Genomic DNA, 15,131 nt, shown 5'->3' with positions numbered 1-15,131 from the left:
CTCAATCCTTCCATACACTCGTATGCAACTAAAATTAAACCGTAAATAAGAAGATATTGTTTTTCAAAAATTGTTATAGGAAACTACGCTCAGATTCTAAAGGGATTTTTGGATGTTGCATTGAAACGTAATAATTGAGACACCTTCACATTGCACTATTGAGTTTTCCCATTTTATCATAGTATTTTGAAATAAGTTTGTCTGTTGCATGCATAGAATCATTTTTTAGGTTTAACCTCAGGCTGGTTTCAATTACCCTCATTCCTGGTGGTATTATTCTATATCCATAGCAAGCCCTGATCCCTAATTTTTATGTTGATGTTATACTTTTCTCCTTAGGAAAAAGGTTCAGGTTAACAAATGGTTCCCTACTACATATGTCACACTTTTATTGTCTAGTGTAGCAATTTCTGGAGTGGCTCCAAGTGGGGATTGAAGGATGGAAAAAGAAGTGCTAGTGGACCGTTGGGGGGTATCCTTTTTCCCGGAAAAATATGGAATAACCCAATTTTGTTCCCTGGAAAATATGGAATAACCCAATTGTGCATCCATCGTATCTTTTCCATTTCAAAATGGTGTCATTTTTCCTAATTGCCATATGCTTGTGAACTACTTACAATAGGTAGATGGCCTTGTGTTTCTATGGTTTCACAATAGGGTGAGGGACCAGAGAACCACTTGGCACTTTTCATCTATTCATTTATTCATGAGGTAAAGTTGTATCATATTAGATAAATCCCAATAACCGTGTGGATATGATGTTGGAGGGTCTATCCACATCAGTCACCAACTTTCCCAGAATATGTACAAAAGAACCGTCTCTTTCTTTTTTAGTTGAAAACGATTTCTTTTGTCATTAGGAAGAAAACAGAAAAAGTAGTGGGCAAGTGGGACATCCCTTTATTCACCGCCTTACATCCCCTACCCCCAATGCCAAATACGCCCGAATGGTATTTTTTTATTTCTTTGTTTGATGTTTTCTTCATCTTTCTTCTTCAGTGTGTAGCTGTTATATCCAAAAAATGCTCTCTCTATATGTATCTAATCTGATCAGTTTGTGTCCTACTTGTGCTGCTGTGCGTGTATCCTCCGGCCTTGTTCAACCTGACTCTTCCTTCCTGTCATGATGACTGAGCCAAGCGTGGAGCCTATTGTAAGCATGACTAGCACTGCTGAGCCAACGTACACCCCGTCTTTGACTATGTAGCATTTCCCATCCAACCATCCTCGTCTGTAGGGCTGCCGTCTGTTCATACTTGTGGCTGTACCCATTAAAATAAGTGCAACCCCGAAGCTGATCCTGTGACATCAATAAGTTGAAACCGTTGTTTATATTATGATCTTAGAGACCCATATTAATGTTTCTAGCTAGCTGTCGAGAATCTCTAGAGTAGGTTTATTAAGAAATTTGAGGCATCTCCAGCTGTCTGCCTGTTTGTTTCGCCTCCAAAAACCATTCTAGTTGCCCACCTGTGGCCAGTCAGTGTATTACATCACCACCAGAAAAGACGGAAAAAAGAACGATTGGTTGGTGGTTTTCGAGAAGCATCAAAAATGAACTTAATCCTAGATTTTTATTGTGAATTTGCATACGTTGCTGTGAAAGTGAAACAACAACAGAACTAGGTAGGAGAGTGAAGTAGATTACCTACCATGACACAACCAGAAGAGTGCTTGTAATCCATGGTGTCTTAGCCTTGCCACTGCTGCTCTTCTCCCCTGAGCAAATTCTTCTGCAAATCACCATGTTCCCAAGGATATGAGCGATGAAGAGACAGATCAAAGCTGCAACTCCCAGTTGAAATGCACCGCTCTCAGCCAAATAACACAACTTCCCGTTCAGCTTGACATCCTTCTTCTACAAAAAACGACACCCACACAAATCTCAGAAACCATCACAAGCTTTGTGTAAATGTACCTAACATTAAACATCTTACCTTCGATCTCTTGAACTCGGCAGCGACACACAACCCAAAAGCCATGAGGCCAAGGAAGGCAATGATGGAGGGGATTAGAAGGGAAGCGAATCTGTGTTTCTCCATAGGAGGGCGTGGTGTGGAGGAGGCTTGAAAATTGAGAAACAATAAACAGAAGAATAGAGGATGCAAGACTTGGAGATCACTCAAGGGAAAGAAGGAAATGCTGGTGTCTGCTTCTTTCCTCTTCCATTGAGCTGTTGTTGTCGGCGCTTTCTTCCCAACAATTCTTTCATTGCTTTGAAGGAGAGATACCACTCCCAACGGATTTGTGGCTTCAAACAAATACTAAAAAAATTCACTCGTTGTCTTCAAACAACTCAACTCTACTTAGCCAATGCTTTAATGATTCTTGTAGGAAGCTTGCTCACTATGAAAGGCCTGTTTTACGTTATTATTATTAAAATTTTCAGAATATGGAAAGGTAGATATGTGGGGTGGGTCCTATCATCCATTGCATCTGATGCTGATGCTGATGCTGATGATGGAAGACTGAACACAGGGTTATCTCATGGCGTGTATGGGTTGGATTCACATGCTGTTTGCAATGCAGGAATGAAAATACCCACAATATCTTTGATATTTTCATCGAAATATCCATAATCATTTTACTTGTTATCTGAGTATCTTCCTTTACAAGTGTTATTTACAGTTTTGAATAATAACATAGAAAAAAAATTCAAAGTAATTTTTTTTATGGATGATAGATAAGCTTTGAGAACATGGACATCAACGCTGATTTTTTATCGTCTAATATTTGTATTATTTTCTTAAGAAAACCTAATTTAATCCACATATTATTAATTATTTTATCCTTCATCATCATGATATTTTTATAAATACTCTCATCCCTTCCATAATTTTATTATTGTATTGTATACATGTGGGCAACGCATAACAACAAGATGAATGAATGATCTGGGAGGTTGCCGGGTGGGGCTTACCTCAGCGTTTTTGGCACAAGTTTCTCGAAAACGTCAAGCAAGACTGGAAGGGATTAACCTTGAATTGATGGCTTACCTAATTTTACTAACCAAAACCCTAGGCATGGCCTTGTGGAAGATATGGCCAACGTGGATTGAAAGTCATCCTTATGTGGGGATATTTGTATTTGAATTTAGAAAATGAAACATCCTCCTTTTGTAGGAATAGTCATTAAAATATTTGACTATACCTTTGGGTTATGTTTAATTTCAAAAAATTCTTGGGAAAAAGCAAGAGAAATGAAATAGAAAGGAAAAATGAGAGTAAAGAGAAAGTGAAGGAAATAAATAAAAAAAAAAAATTAAAAATAATGAATTATTTTTATATGTTTTTTCAAATTCGTTTAACTTATTTATATTATATAAATATTAAATAATTTAAAAATATTTAAATTTTTAACTAATTTTAGTTATGTTTGATTTCTTTTAATATTTTCTGTAGTAAAATTAAACATGAAAAAGAAAGTTATTATTTTTTTCATATATATATATATATTTTTTAATATTTTCCTTGAATCAAACATAGCTTGGAGGACTTTAAAATAAATAGAATTAGATGTTTTAGATCCTAGTCCATTTATGGAGGATAGAATGTTAAAAAGATTTTTAATTCTTATAGAGAATTCAAAATTAGTTTCTATGCTATTATAATCCAAGTCCAAGTCAAGTTTCTTTTTTCACTTACACTTTTGTGTACTTCAAAGCCTTCACTATATATATATGTATGTTTAAAGTGCAAAGTCAAGAGTAATGGATATAATAATAACTTCATTGTAACTCATTCAAAATGTGATTTTAACTAAAGGAGTTATAGTTCTAAGTACAATCATCGTACTTAATATTAATCACAAAAAACTATACAAGAAAAGAACCATAAAATAAAAGGACTCATCAACGGTTTCTATTGTAATCTTTCTACATATCCATGGCTATTTTCTTCCTTAAGATTTCCTATTCCTTGCATTTTTCAGCTAAACTTAAGACCATTGATTCAAACTTCGCTTCTTCACTAAAAAGCTCTTTGTCGACTTTTGCTATTCATCTTTCATTTGGATCAACACTCATGAGATAGTTATGGAGGATACAACATGCTAGTATAATATCAGATTGTGTGTTAATAGGATAATGTGGCTTCGTCCCACTAGCTATTATTGGAAACCTTTTCTTCAAAACACCAAATGCTCTTTCAATTGCATTTCTCAAGGATGAGTGTCGAAGGTTGAAAACCTCTCGAGTATTTTCTGGTTGATGAACAACACTATACTCTTTTAAATGGTAACAAATACTTCTATATGGGGTAAGAAATCAAGTTTTTAGCTGAAACCTGCATCAGCCAAATAATATTTACCTAAGAAGCATAGACAAAAGATTTTTTGTTATTAGTAATAGTCACTTGAATTAATAAATTATGTTATTATCTAATCACCAATAATCACCTTGTGGAACAATCAATTTATCAAAATCTTTCATTAATGCATTATCTAGGATTGTTGAGTTTGACGCAGATCCTTCCCAACTAGGTAAAACATATGTGAACTTCAAGTCAAAGGAACATGCTGTTAAAGCATTTTGTGTTGGATAGTACTTTCGCCCTCAATACCTTTGTACAACATCATTTGACACTTTTACATGAAAATGTGACCCATCAATCGCCATTATGCAATCCTATAAAGAAACAAATTTATTAGTTTATTTTGAAATGTAAATAATATTCTAATGATATTTATTAGATAAGTAAGTTTATGTAAAGTAAGACCAAAATTTGGTATTGTCCTTGATTTCTTGAGGGCACTTTAATCCATCAAGCTACTTTAAGAAGACATCATCTAAAGATATTATAGCTTTTAGAACTTGATGAAAATGACGACTAACAGTTTCACTAGAACGCTTGAAAATTTCATAGTTCTATTCCTTAAATTATGACCAACAATGTGAAGGAATTTGACAACTTGTTCTTCTACATTACTATGTGCACTATTTTTAAGATGACTTATTCCTCGAAGAATGTTTACTAGTCTTGCGAATGCATCATTTCCCATACGTAGTTGATTATGACAATCTTCATTATCCGTCAGTGTAAGTCTTTCCATCAAAGCATGTCATTCATAATCTCCTTCATTAGAGATTGATCTCTCCAAATAGTTTGAGTGATGATAAACTGAAACAAGAATTGTTGCATATGCAGCATACATAGCTACACAAGTTGCAACCCATCATCTAAGTCTTTGCCACTCTTCATTATAAGTCTAAATGATAGCAAAGTACGTAAGAGGAATGATTCAGTAAAGTCATTAGGAAAAGTAAGAGGAACTGAAGTATTATGACTAGGAAGAAAGCTTATGGGAACCAACACATTTTTCTATGAAGATTTGGGAGAGCAAATTTGTGAAATAGGTGCTAGAATTTGAAGAGGGTGTGATTGTGACAATGGTTGTGCTAGAACTTCATGTGTATGCAGATTGCAATTCGTATATACAATGCCATGAGGCTCTAGTATTATTGCAACCAAAATAATTTGGATTCAGTCTTTCTTACAGTAACTTGGTCTTTGCCTACTGTTGGTGCCATGTGTATAGGAGCTAATCCAATTTTTCTAATTCTTGAATAAAATCTAACAATCTTGTTTATAAAAATATAAATGTTTGCAATGGGTCTTCTGTTCATTAATGTGCTCAACCTGACATACTCACAAATAACCTTATTTTGTTCGATTACATCTCAGATTGCAAATTTCAAGACAAATACAACCCACTCAACCACATTTACTCTAAACTTCAACTTAGAATCAAGGGGAAACAAACATGGAAATTGTGGAACAAGGGACATTTACCACCACCTCAGAAATGATCTTGCAAATCGCCTTAACCATGAAGCAAATTTAGAAAGGCATTCGGTCAACAAAATAGAAAGTGAGAGTGTAGATCTCTTCATTCAATTTATTTGCATTTGGCTCTAAGAAATTTATTCTTAGCATAGAGTAGACAGATTGTAAAAATTCCAATCTCTAATAGAGTAGATAAACGACATCAAAATAGGAAAAGGTTTCTATTAGGTTAATAACTAGTGAAGGACCTTTAGTTAATTCCTTGTCAGCATTACCCTAAAAGTACCCATGTATGGCATATATATGGGGCCTAAGCGAAGCAAAATATTGAAACAAAGCTGGTTTAACCCTGAACAACTGGTGTAAGCAACAGTTCAAGCAAAATTACAAGTAAGCAACTCCTAATCAATTTTAGGATCATAAAAAAACCACTAATTGCATTGACATTAGAGCACTCCCAAAATACAATTAATTAAAAGGTTAAAAATCACCTCAAACTAATGAATGTGCCAGAATAAGGATGTCTCTTATAAGGAAAAATCTCAACATCTAATTTGATTAGACAAACCCCATATGGAATTCTAGCACCAACAACTGGAGCATAATGATGTATTTACTACATAGTCAATAGAATCCTAGCTAAAATAGACTTAAAAGAAGAATGATAAACATTTGAGTGATGGAGCATACTTTCAATGCATTCTTCTGTGACTATAAATCCTGTGGAACCTGTCTGCATCAAATTATTTCCATGCCTCAAAGGTTTCTTTAAAAATTTCAAAGAATTTTTATGACACAACACTTCATTAGGTGCTTGTTGTTTTTTCTTCTTTCTTCATAGAATACCATTTCATAGATCCCATCCCAAATAGATAAAGAATGGGGAAATGCCCAACCTAAAAGATCATGACCAAGAAGCAGAATGACCCCACTTGGAAAGCCACAAACCCAAATAATATTCTTGAGCTAGCTATGCCTAATTTGGCTTCAAAAAATAGATCACCCATTCCTCTGATATTAAAAAAAAGTGGATTAAAACAAAACAAAATAGTGGGTTCTAGAATTAAAATAGAAGCACATTAATATCAGGTTTTAGAATTAAAATTCCTCAAACATGTGTAGTAGCAAATAAAAAGTTTAAATTATAGTTTTCAAAATCAAATGAAAGCATAGAAAATTAAAAAAAATGCAAACACAAGAAAAATTGAAATTGAGTTACAAAAAGTAGCATCAAATTTTCTGTACTTGCAAAATTCGAGTGTCTAGATCTCCAAAAATGAGAAAAAAAAAAAAAAAAGAGTTCAAAGACCTAGATATACAAAACATAAGGTGTGGGGTTAAGGCTATGTTTGGTTTCCAAAAAATTTAAAAGAAAACGTGAGGGAAAGAAAATAGGGAGGAAAAGTAGAAAAAAAGAAAAATTGAAGGAAAAAAAAATAGATTCAAAGTTAATAAATTATTTTTATTTGTTTCTATAAATTCATTTTATTTATTTATCTTTATTATATAAAGATTAAATAAGTTTAAAATACATACATTTCTAACTAATTTTAATTATATTTGATTTTCTTTTGTATTTTTTATAGTAAAACCAAATATGAGAAAACCATTTTCCTTAACATTTTTTTTTCTTTCCTTGATACTTTCCTGGAAGCAAACGTAAACTAAGAGAAAGGAGTTCAATTCATATTTGATTTGAAGACATGGATTTGAACACATTCATTAGATTTGAAGAATGCATTTCATCAATGGGAACTCGATTTAAAGAATGCACTTCATCCATGGGAATTTGGGTACCTAAAAAGGACAGGTTTTCAAAGGCACTGAAAGGTGGTTAAAGCGATAGTAGTGGCTGTTGAAAGGGTTGATGGTGGCGAGAAGCCATAGCGATCGGTGAAGGAGAAGTTAGAGGTAAACAAGAGACTTGGTGAAGACGATACCATGAGCCCGATATAATTTCCCTCAACTTTTTCCTTCATTTTTTCTCTTATTTTCCTCATTATTTTTTAAGGAAAATAGTAGGGAAAATATTATGATATTTTTTTATATTAATTTTTTCCATCATATTTTCCATGTCACCCAAACTAAAGAAAATAATTTTCCACATGATTTTTTTTTCCTTTTCTTAACATTTTCTAGGAACCAAAATAGCCTTAATATCTTGTTTTAGCCAAAATTAGCATTGAAATTGTTTAAGACATCTAATAAATGTATGATATGGATGCATGCATAACATAAGAGGGCATAACATAAGAAAGCCCAAAATCGATCAATAATTAAAAATAAGCCCAATCAAAACAAAAACCAATAGCCCACAGTAGACGCTTAAAACCAGGCCCAAAACAAGAATAAAAGAAGCCGACAAACAAAGGGCCCATAGTCATACCTAAAGGCTACCCAATCAATCAAGGAGTCATGCATTTGAGAGGTTTGTGAAGGAGGAGAGCTCAAGGGCATTGAGATACCTGTCAACACCAGTATGCTCAGCCCATCAAATGGAGAGTTGCAGAGAATGGAGGTTGATCCCAGGAGGGGGAGACATTGGAAGTAGAGGGGCTTTATGTGGCTGATACAAGTATATTTCCAATAGCATTGGGTGCCAAACCAATGGTTACTGCCCAAAGTGAACAATTTTGAACAAGTTTTGATTCAATCAATGGGTGTGGGAGACTGGCAGGAGAAATGGAATTAATTGTGATCATTATTGTTTAATATATCCTTAGTTGTATTACTTAACATCTTGCAGACTAACATGGAAGAAAATTAAGCTCAAGAGTGAGTACATATATATAACACATGAAATTTGATTAGGGTTCATGAGCTAGCTGGCACAAGTCTCTTTCTTCTTCCTCCTAAGAACTTCAACAACAGATTTTGCAGTGGAGTAAGCGATGGCTTGGACAGTAACCATTGGATTAACACCCAGTGCAGTTGGGAACACACTTGTATCAGCCACATAAAGCCCCTCTACTTCCCATGTCTCCCCCATCTGATTCACTGCTGAGCTCCTGGGATCAACCCCCATTCTGCAACTCCCCATTTGATGAGCTGAGCATACTGGTGTTGAAAGGTCTCTCAGTGCCCTTGAGCTCTCCTCCTTCACAAACTTCTCAAATGCATGTGAACTCACTTTCTTTACATTTATGCTTCTCCCATTGCAGTTATGAGTTCCTATTTCTTCAGCACCAGCTGCTGCTAGTATCCTCAGTAGCTTCTCCATCCCTCTCTTTAGATTCTCCTCATCAGTTTCATCCATCTGGTAGCTGATTGTGCTCGGGGACGATATGGTTCCTGACCCTTTGTCCCTTGCCAGTGCAAATATATGGGCAGTTCTTGAATACCGAATCATTCGATCTTTCATGTCAGGGCCTGAAATCCATGGCATAAGGACTGAGAACATACCCGGATGCAGAGACGGTGTCTGGATAACTGCACCATATCCTGAGCCCTCAAAGTCTGCGACGACAGTGGACATCACTGTCATTATTTCCCCTTCATAGCTCCTCTTCTCCAATCCTGGGCATCCAGGACTTGGTGACAATGGCGTCGGCTCAGGGAAGTGTCCCCACGCCATTGCCACAGGATGAAGATGCAGGTTTTTGCCTATGTTAGGGTTCTTCAATCCACTTCTCTTTAAGAGCCCTGGAGTACTAATAGCCCCACAGGCCACAATTGTCACCTTGGACTCTACCATGAATACTTCTTTAACGCCTTTGTATTCGAATTCAAAAGCAACCCCAGTTGCTGTACTCCGAGCTCTTCCTTTCTTTCTATTGTGCAGGACTTTTATTGCTTCACACCCTGGGAGAATCACACCATTCCCGGAATTCATCATGTCCACTAGCCACGTCTCAGCAGTGCCTTTCTTTCTCCCATCCTTGCACCCAAAGCAACACCAACCGCAGTAGTGTTTGGGCTGCGAATTTCGGGGGATATCGGTCACTGGGTACCCCAATTCCTGACACCCTCTTCTCAAAACTGCATTGTTCAATCCTTCTTCATAAATTTCGGATTGAACTCCCATTTTCTCACAGACAACATCCATGGCTTCTTTGTATAATTGGCTGTCGAATAATTCCAGCTCATGTTGATCACACCATTCCTTACGTACATGTTGAGGGGTTCGTATCGAAGCTGACCAATTGATTGTTGACCCTCCACCAACAGTAGAGCCCGCGAGTATAATCACCCCGGTATCATCAGTAGCTAACATCCCTCCGTACAGGTACATTTGATCCAATGTGGGTCCTTCAAGAAGCGAAAGATTGCTCCTGGCGCAGTAGTTTCCTTTCTCTAAGACAAGGACTTTGTAGCCTGCTTTTGCTAGAACTCCTGCAGCAACGCCACCACCGGAGCCGGAACCAATGACAACTGCATCACAACGAATGATTAGAGGAGAAGATGAGTTTGGTGTCTCATGTTTTCGGCTATGAATTGAGATGGAAAATCCTGATAGTCTTAGGGCTTCTGCAACAACTTCTCGTGGACGCTTTACGTTAATGAGGCCTCTGTAAAGAGGTCCATTGAAATCTTCTCTATCATCTTCTTCCTCTTGTTCCCGCTGGTATATTGACCTTCCATAGCCATTTGGTTGTGCTGTTTTGTTGGCTCGATATAGGGTTTTAAAATCTGGGTCTGGTCCACAGTAGCCAATAGCTTTCCATGTCAGGTTCTCATTCTTCTCATCTACCTGAAAACTGATTCATATTAGCTTGTATCTTCACAAGAAAAAACACTTGAGGTAGCGTATCATAATATGGAAGTTGTGTTTCCATTTTGTATATTTTTCACGCAGACAACACCTTAGTTCAACCTTAATTATTTCCGTGGTTTTGAATTTCAATATGTTTAGTGATGACTAAAGTTATATCATTGGAATGCATTATGACTAGAGTTTTAGTCATAGGTTAAATTGACAGGTTAATATAATATCCAAGACTTTTGGTTTGTGAGAATTTATATTATATGTGACATCTTATGTAAAATAGAGGAAAAAGTTTCTAATATTATATAAGTATAAACCTCTCTTAACTAGATAGAGACATTTTAAAGTCATGAAGATCTTTTTGGGTGTAAAATAAATACTATTTATATTACTGAGAGTGAGTCGTTATAAATAATATTAAAGCTAATATTTGATCTTGATTTGGGATTTTATTTGAGCTTATAAAGGGTGTTTATGGACCTTAATCCTATGAATACCATGAGAATATTGTGTATGTGGGAATGATTTGAGCCTGGAATAGATTGCTTGTAAGACAGGCTTGTTAGAGCCTTAAATGATTTGAGCCTAGAATAGATTGCTTGTAGGGCAGGTGCTATTAAATGATCAGATTGCTTGTAACTTGTAAGGCAGGGTGCTAGAGCTATAAATGATTTAAGTACTTCATGTAAGATGGTACGAAGCTTTAGGTCAAATTGCACGTAAATCAATTCTTATACAAAGGTTACGTTTGGTTCTGACAAAACATATATTCAGCAACGAAAACAATTATAAAAGAAAATGGTTCCCTGTTTGATTTTTGAATAAAATATATAATCTTTATATGAAAAAAAAAAAAAAAAAAATTGAAATAATAGACTTGAATCTTCACTTTCGGTATACTTTGCTTCACATCTTCACTAAGAGATAAAAATAGACTTTAACCCTAGCAGAGAGTACGAGCAGTATTAATTAATACTCATTCAGAGCTCAAGTTGTCGGCGTGACTTGCTAGTGTTAGCAACTCTTAGTGACATGAGAGGTCAGAAAAAGTCGAAACCTCTGAGCTTGAAACATTGAAATTAACAGTCCAAATTATGAAAGCCACAACTTATCCTTCAATTGACATTATTATTTATTTCTATAATAAATGTTTGGAAAAAAAACCAGAAAGCATCCATAATAAATCCTTCGCCAACAGCACCCTTTGACACTCGATCTTTAATTCACTATCAATTTAAGATTTGAAATTTGTGGGGCACTTTCACTTTAATTAGAACCCAAAGACGTGTCAGTGAGTCAGTTCTTGTAGGAAAAAACCAATGTCTAGACCACAGTTTCCTTTTTGCCATCCAACCCTATTCATTAATGATCCTTTCTTAAAGTCATTGTCACCTGAAAAACTTGTTTTATTTTTTATTCTCCAACAATGGTAGCTAGCTAATAGTGCTTTATTGTTTTAAGCTTTTTTTTTTTTAAAATAATTATATAAATATGAAAAATTATTAGAAATAAATTACTACACATAAAAATTATTTTTAAAAAAAAATTAAAAACATAAAAAATAGTTTAAAAATATTTCACATTCCTAAATAGGTTTTTGTCATGCAAAACATTATAAAATTGTTCTCAAAACTATTTTTCATAAACACTTTTCAAACGGAACACGATATCTTAAATTGTTAGGATATATACCAATCTATATACCAGCTAGCACCCGTCAATTTCTTAAGGCTGGACTTCAATTTTGAGAGGTTGGGAGTTCAAATTTCTTGTGCTGTTATGCAAGAATGATACTGGGTTAGAGGCATGATTAATGTTACAGTTGTGACACAGAAATGGTAGGTTAGGGTTCTTAAATATGATTTTGAAAAAAGTTAAAAAATGAAGAAAAGCAAGCATGCAATTAAATGCAGAGCGGGTATGGTTTAAGAAATTGGAAGGTGTATGACCCACAACCTACATACAAGATTGTAAATATTATCAATTGACACGACCTTCAGATGTTATATATGCCTGTTTGTTATTTGTCTGTTAGGTGGGATATATACCTCTGGTTACTATCAATGCCCACACCAAACTAATATGATCTCATCAGGATTAAATGAATGATTGAATACAAAAAAAAAAATGACATAACTCAAAGGGTTTGGACTGATCAGTTTTCACTAAATTTGATGCCAAAGAAGTTAATTAGGTGTAGGGTTTTCTGGGTTAATCTATCCAAATGCAAATGAAAACTATCAGATGGGTTTTTACCTATTGAGGAACATCTACATTGTTCTAAAACATAATCTTAATATTTTGAGATTGAGAGGTCCAAACCAAATCTAGCTCTCTGATCTCCTTCCTCATATGCATGGTCCCCTCAGTTCCAAGAAAGTAGAATAATCTCATTCTTGGATGGAAACATAGAACTGCTTCTATCACTGAGTTAATTAGTACAGTATCTTTCATGGATGGAAACATTGAACTGCAACTGACTACTGAGTTAATAGAATAATCTTTTTCTTGGATGGAAACATCGAACTGTTTCTAACTATAATAATAAATCATCTCTTCCTCGGATAGAAACATCAAACTGCTTCTAACGATGGTAATAAATCATTTTTGCATCATTTAACCATACTCTATTTTAAAGAAATGGTTAAGAGTTTGATTAAAAGGTCCAACATAATATAAACAAGTTTCTTTTATTTTCTTTTCCTCATAGACATGAGGATACTTCGAATTTTTTTATGGGAAGGGAACATATACATATATGACACATAAAGCAGCTAGTTAGCCTTAAGATGGAGTTAGTATATATATCTTGCTCTTCTATCTCTCCCCTTATCATTATCATCCTCATCAAATATACTCCTTGGATCAACTAGATCTCTGGTTTTTAAATTCTATACATGGCATCTCTTGTTGACCTGCTCGATAGAGAGCCTTAACCATTAGATTCACAGAAAGAGGCAATAACGTTGTTCAATTTATGAATCTGTTTGTTTTCAAGAACTGGTTTGAACTCCATGTGGTAGTGAGGTTTTTGTTTGGATGTGCATGCAAGTTGCAAATGTGTAAATGAGACGGCAGATGACATAAATGACAAAAGGGACCCCCTTCATAAAGGCCCCCTGCTCATCACCCAGAAATGAATCAAGTATCTTTCCCGTCAAGTATTTCTACATGTATGGCACAGTTTTAGTTTCTGCATATTTTTTATAGCAGTTTTTCTTTATTTTATTTTTTTTGTTGTAAAAGTCTTTTACATGATGATTGCTTCTTAGATAGATATATATGATCAGTGATATGCACACACAAAATTAATGGTTTACCAACCTGGGTGAAAAATACAAGGAGAGTGACAAGCTTCAAGGATCTGAAGAGCATCCTGATGAGGGAGAAGTAGCTGAGGGACCAGGACAACACTATTTCATGGCGTTTATGGGGAGACACCTGAGGGAAGCTTTGGAAGTATGGAAAATGGCTTGACATGCTTGCCAACCCACATATTATGAAGGTTCCAAACCATGTCGACAGCAGCCATAACACCACTCTACTCAGCCATAACTTTGGGTGTTCCAGCCTCTCACTTATCAACCCTCCAACCTACCAAAATTAAAATGAACCATAAATTCAAAATCAAGATACTAATTTGAATAATAGTATCTGTGGGCCACTTACAATATGTGGAGTTCCAGCCATGGAGGCAGAAGTCCGGTAGAACTTGTCAACGTATGCATGGGCGGCGTTGTGAGGGGCCTCAACGGACGGCAAGAAGGTGTCACTGATGGCAATGAGGGACTCCATTTCTCGCGACGAGAGCTTGTTCAAGTAAAGCTGTCTTCCTCCTCCATTTAACAGTTCTTGGCGGGCTTCAACAACCCCCAACTCAATCAGTGTATGCTCCTGTTCTCGGTTCTCCATACTCAGTAGCTAGCGCCCGATATCAAATCAAATTCGTGGAGGTGGCGGTGGTCAAGGGATCATTCATCTACCACAGCCGTGGCAACCCTATATAAGGAAGAAAGACGCCACACAGAGACCATAAATAAATGAACCAACAAGCCAGCGTCTTAACTCGCTGCATCACCCCACCAATAAATTAGGGTTCGGCCCTAGTTAGCTAGTATTTCCTTTTAAGGCTTTGTTTGTGGTTGTAACTTTCTCTTCTCGAACAAATATACATTTTGTGTGAAGAGTTACACCATGTCCAATGCATATTAGGTAAATTTTCTTAAAATGAAAGTTGGATCCTAATTACGTACAAAGATATTGGGGGCATTGAATTGGTAGTTCAAGTGATATATATTCGAATTTTTCAATCATATATGAACTTTTACATAATGCCCTATGTACGCTTCTCAAATGAATTAGACCCTCAAACAACTTCAGGTTGGGATGCAAATCATGTATCATAATCAGTGCATTAATGAAACAAAATTACCAATTTTAATATATTACACAAATGTATGCAGGTGAAGTATTATTACGTACTTGTATTATGACTTTGAATTTTGGATAATGTGGGCACCAGGGCAATGAGCGTATCGGATCGGTATCTTGCCCCGAGTAGAGTTTGCTTGTTAAGGCAAAGATTGTTGGAGCAAACCAATGAAGTTTAAAAGCAGCTTTAAGCTGTGGTCCCTTACACATCA

General features: G+C 35.6%; 2 protein-coding genes across 3 annotated transcripts; both read right to left on the bottom strand.

Moving 5' to 3' along the window:
- Positions 1–558: 558 nt before the first annotated feature.
- Positions 559–2,337, bottom strand: LOC100266552 (protein MODIFYING WALL LIGNIN-1). 2 transcript variants are annotated; one of them, XM_002269543.5, is made up of 3 exons: positions 1,938–2,337; positions 1,653–1,858; positions 559–1,300 (listed from the first exon to the last, which is right to left on the bottom strand). In XM_002269543.5, the coding sequence occupies exons 1-3, from the start codon at positions 2,040–2,042 to the stop codon at positions 1,063–1,065; spliced, it is 549 nt and encodes a 182-aa protein (XP_002269579.1). In that variant the 5' UTR covers positions 2,043–2,337; the 3' UTR covers positions 559–1,062. The 2 variants fall into 2 exon arrangements, with proteins under 2 accessions (XP_002269579.1, XP_010644493.1); XM_010646191.3 differs by having other exon boundaries at positions 1,187–1,470.
- Positions 2,338–8,466: 6,129 nt separating this feature from the next.
- LOC100261349 (long-chain-alcohol oxidase FAO4A) lies at positions 8,467–14,640 on the bottom strand. Its single transcript, XM_002269593.4, has 3 exons — positions 14,158–14,640; positions 13,813–14,082; positions 8,467–10,473 (listed from the first exon to the last, which is right to left on the bottom strand). The coding sequence occupies exons 1-3, from the start codon at positions 14,398–14,400 to the stop codon at positions 8,605–8,607; spliced, it is 2,382 nt and encodes a 793-aa protein (XP_002269629.1). The 5' UTR covers positions 14,401–14,640; the 3' UTR covers positions 8,467–8,604.
- Positions 14,641–15,131: the final 491 nt, after the last annotated feature.

Source organism: Vitis vinifera, chromosome 2, assembly GCF_030704535.1.
Source record: "Vitis vinifera cultivar Pinot Noir 40024 chromosome 2, ASM3070453v1".
NCBI lineage: Eukaryota > Viridiplantae > Streptophyta > Magnoliopsida > Vitales > Vitaceae > Vitis > Vitis vinifera.
Note: the sequence above shows the minus strand (reverse complement) of the source record. Positions and strands in the feature narration are given on the sequence as shown.

What these genes read in the sequence shown, in the direction of transcription:
- LOC100266552 (XM_002269543.5), bottom strand. Translation starts at nt 2,042, where the DNA reads ATGGAGAAACACAGATTCGCTTCCCTTCTAATCCCCTCCATCATTGCC. An exon ending in CCGAGTTCAAGAGATCGAAG is followed by an intron (nt 1,859 to 1,937) that starts GTAAGATGTTTA and finishes CGTTTTTTGTAG; the next exon opens with AAGAAGGATGTCAAGCTGAA. An exon ending in ACTCTTCTGGTTGTGTCATG is followed by an intron (nt 1,301 to 1,652) that starts GTAGGTAATCTA and finishes TTGATGTCACAG; the next exon opens with GATCAGCTTCGGGGTTGCAC.
- LOC100261349 (XM_002269593.4), bottom strand. Translation starts at nt 14,400, where the DNA reads ATGGAGAACCGAGAACAGGAGCATACACTGATTGAGTTGGGGGTTGTT. An exon ending in TGGCTGGAACTCCACATATT is followed by an intron (nt 14,083 to 14,157) that starts GTAAGTGGCCCA and finishes TAATTTTGGTAG; the next exon opens with GTTGGAGGGTTGATAAGTGA. An exon ending in TCCTTGTATTTTTCACCCAG is followed by an intron (nt 10,474 to 13,812) that starts GTTGGTAAACCA and finishes ATCAGTTTTCAG; the next exon opens with GTAGATGAGAAGAATGAGAA.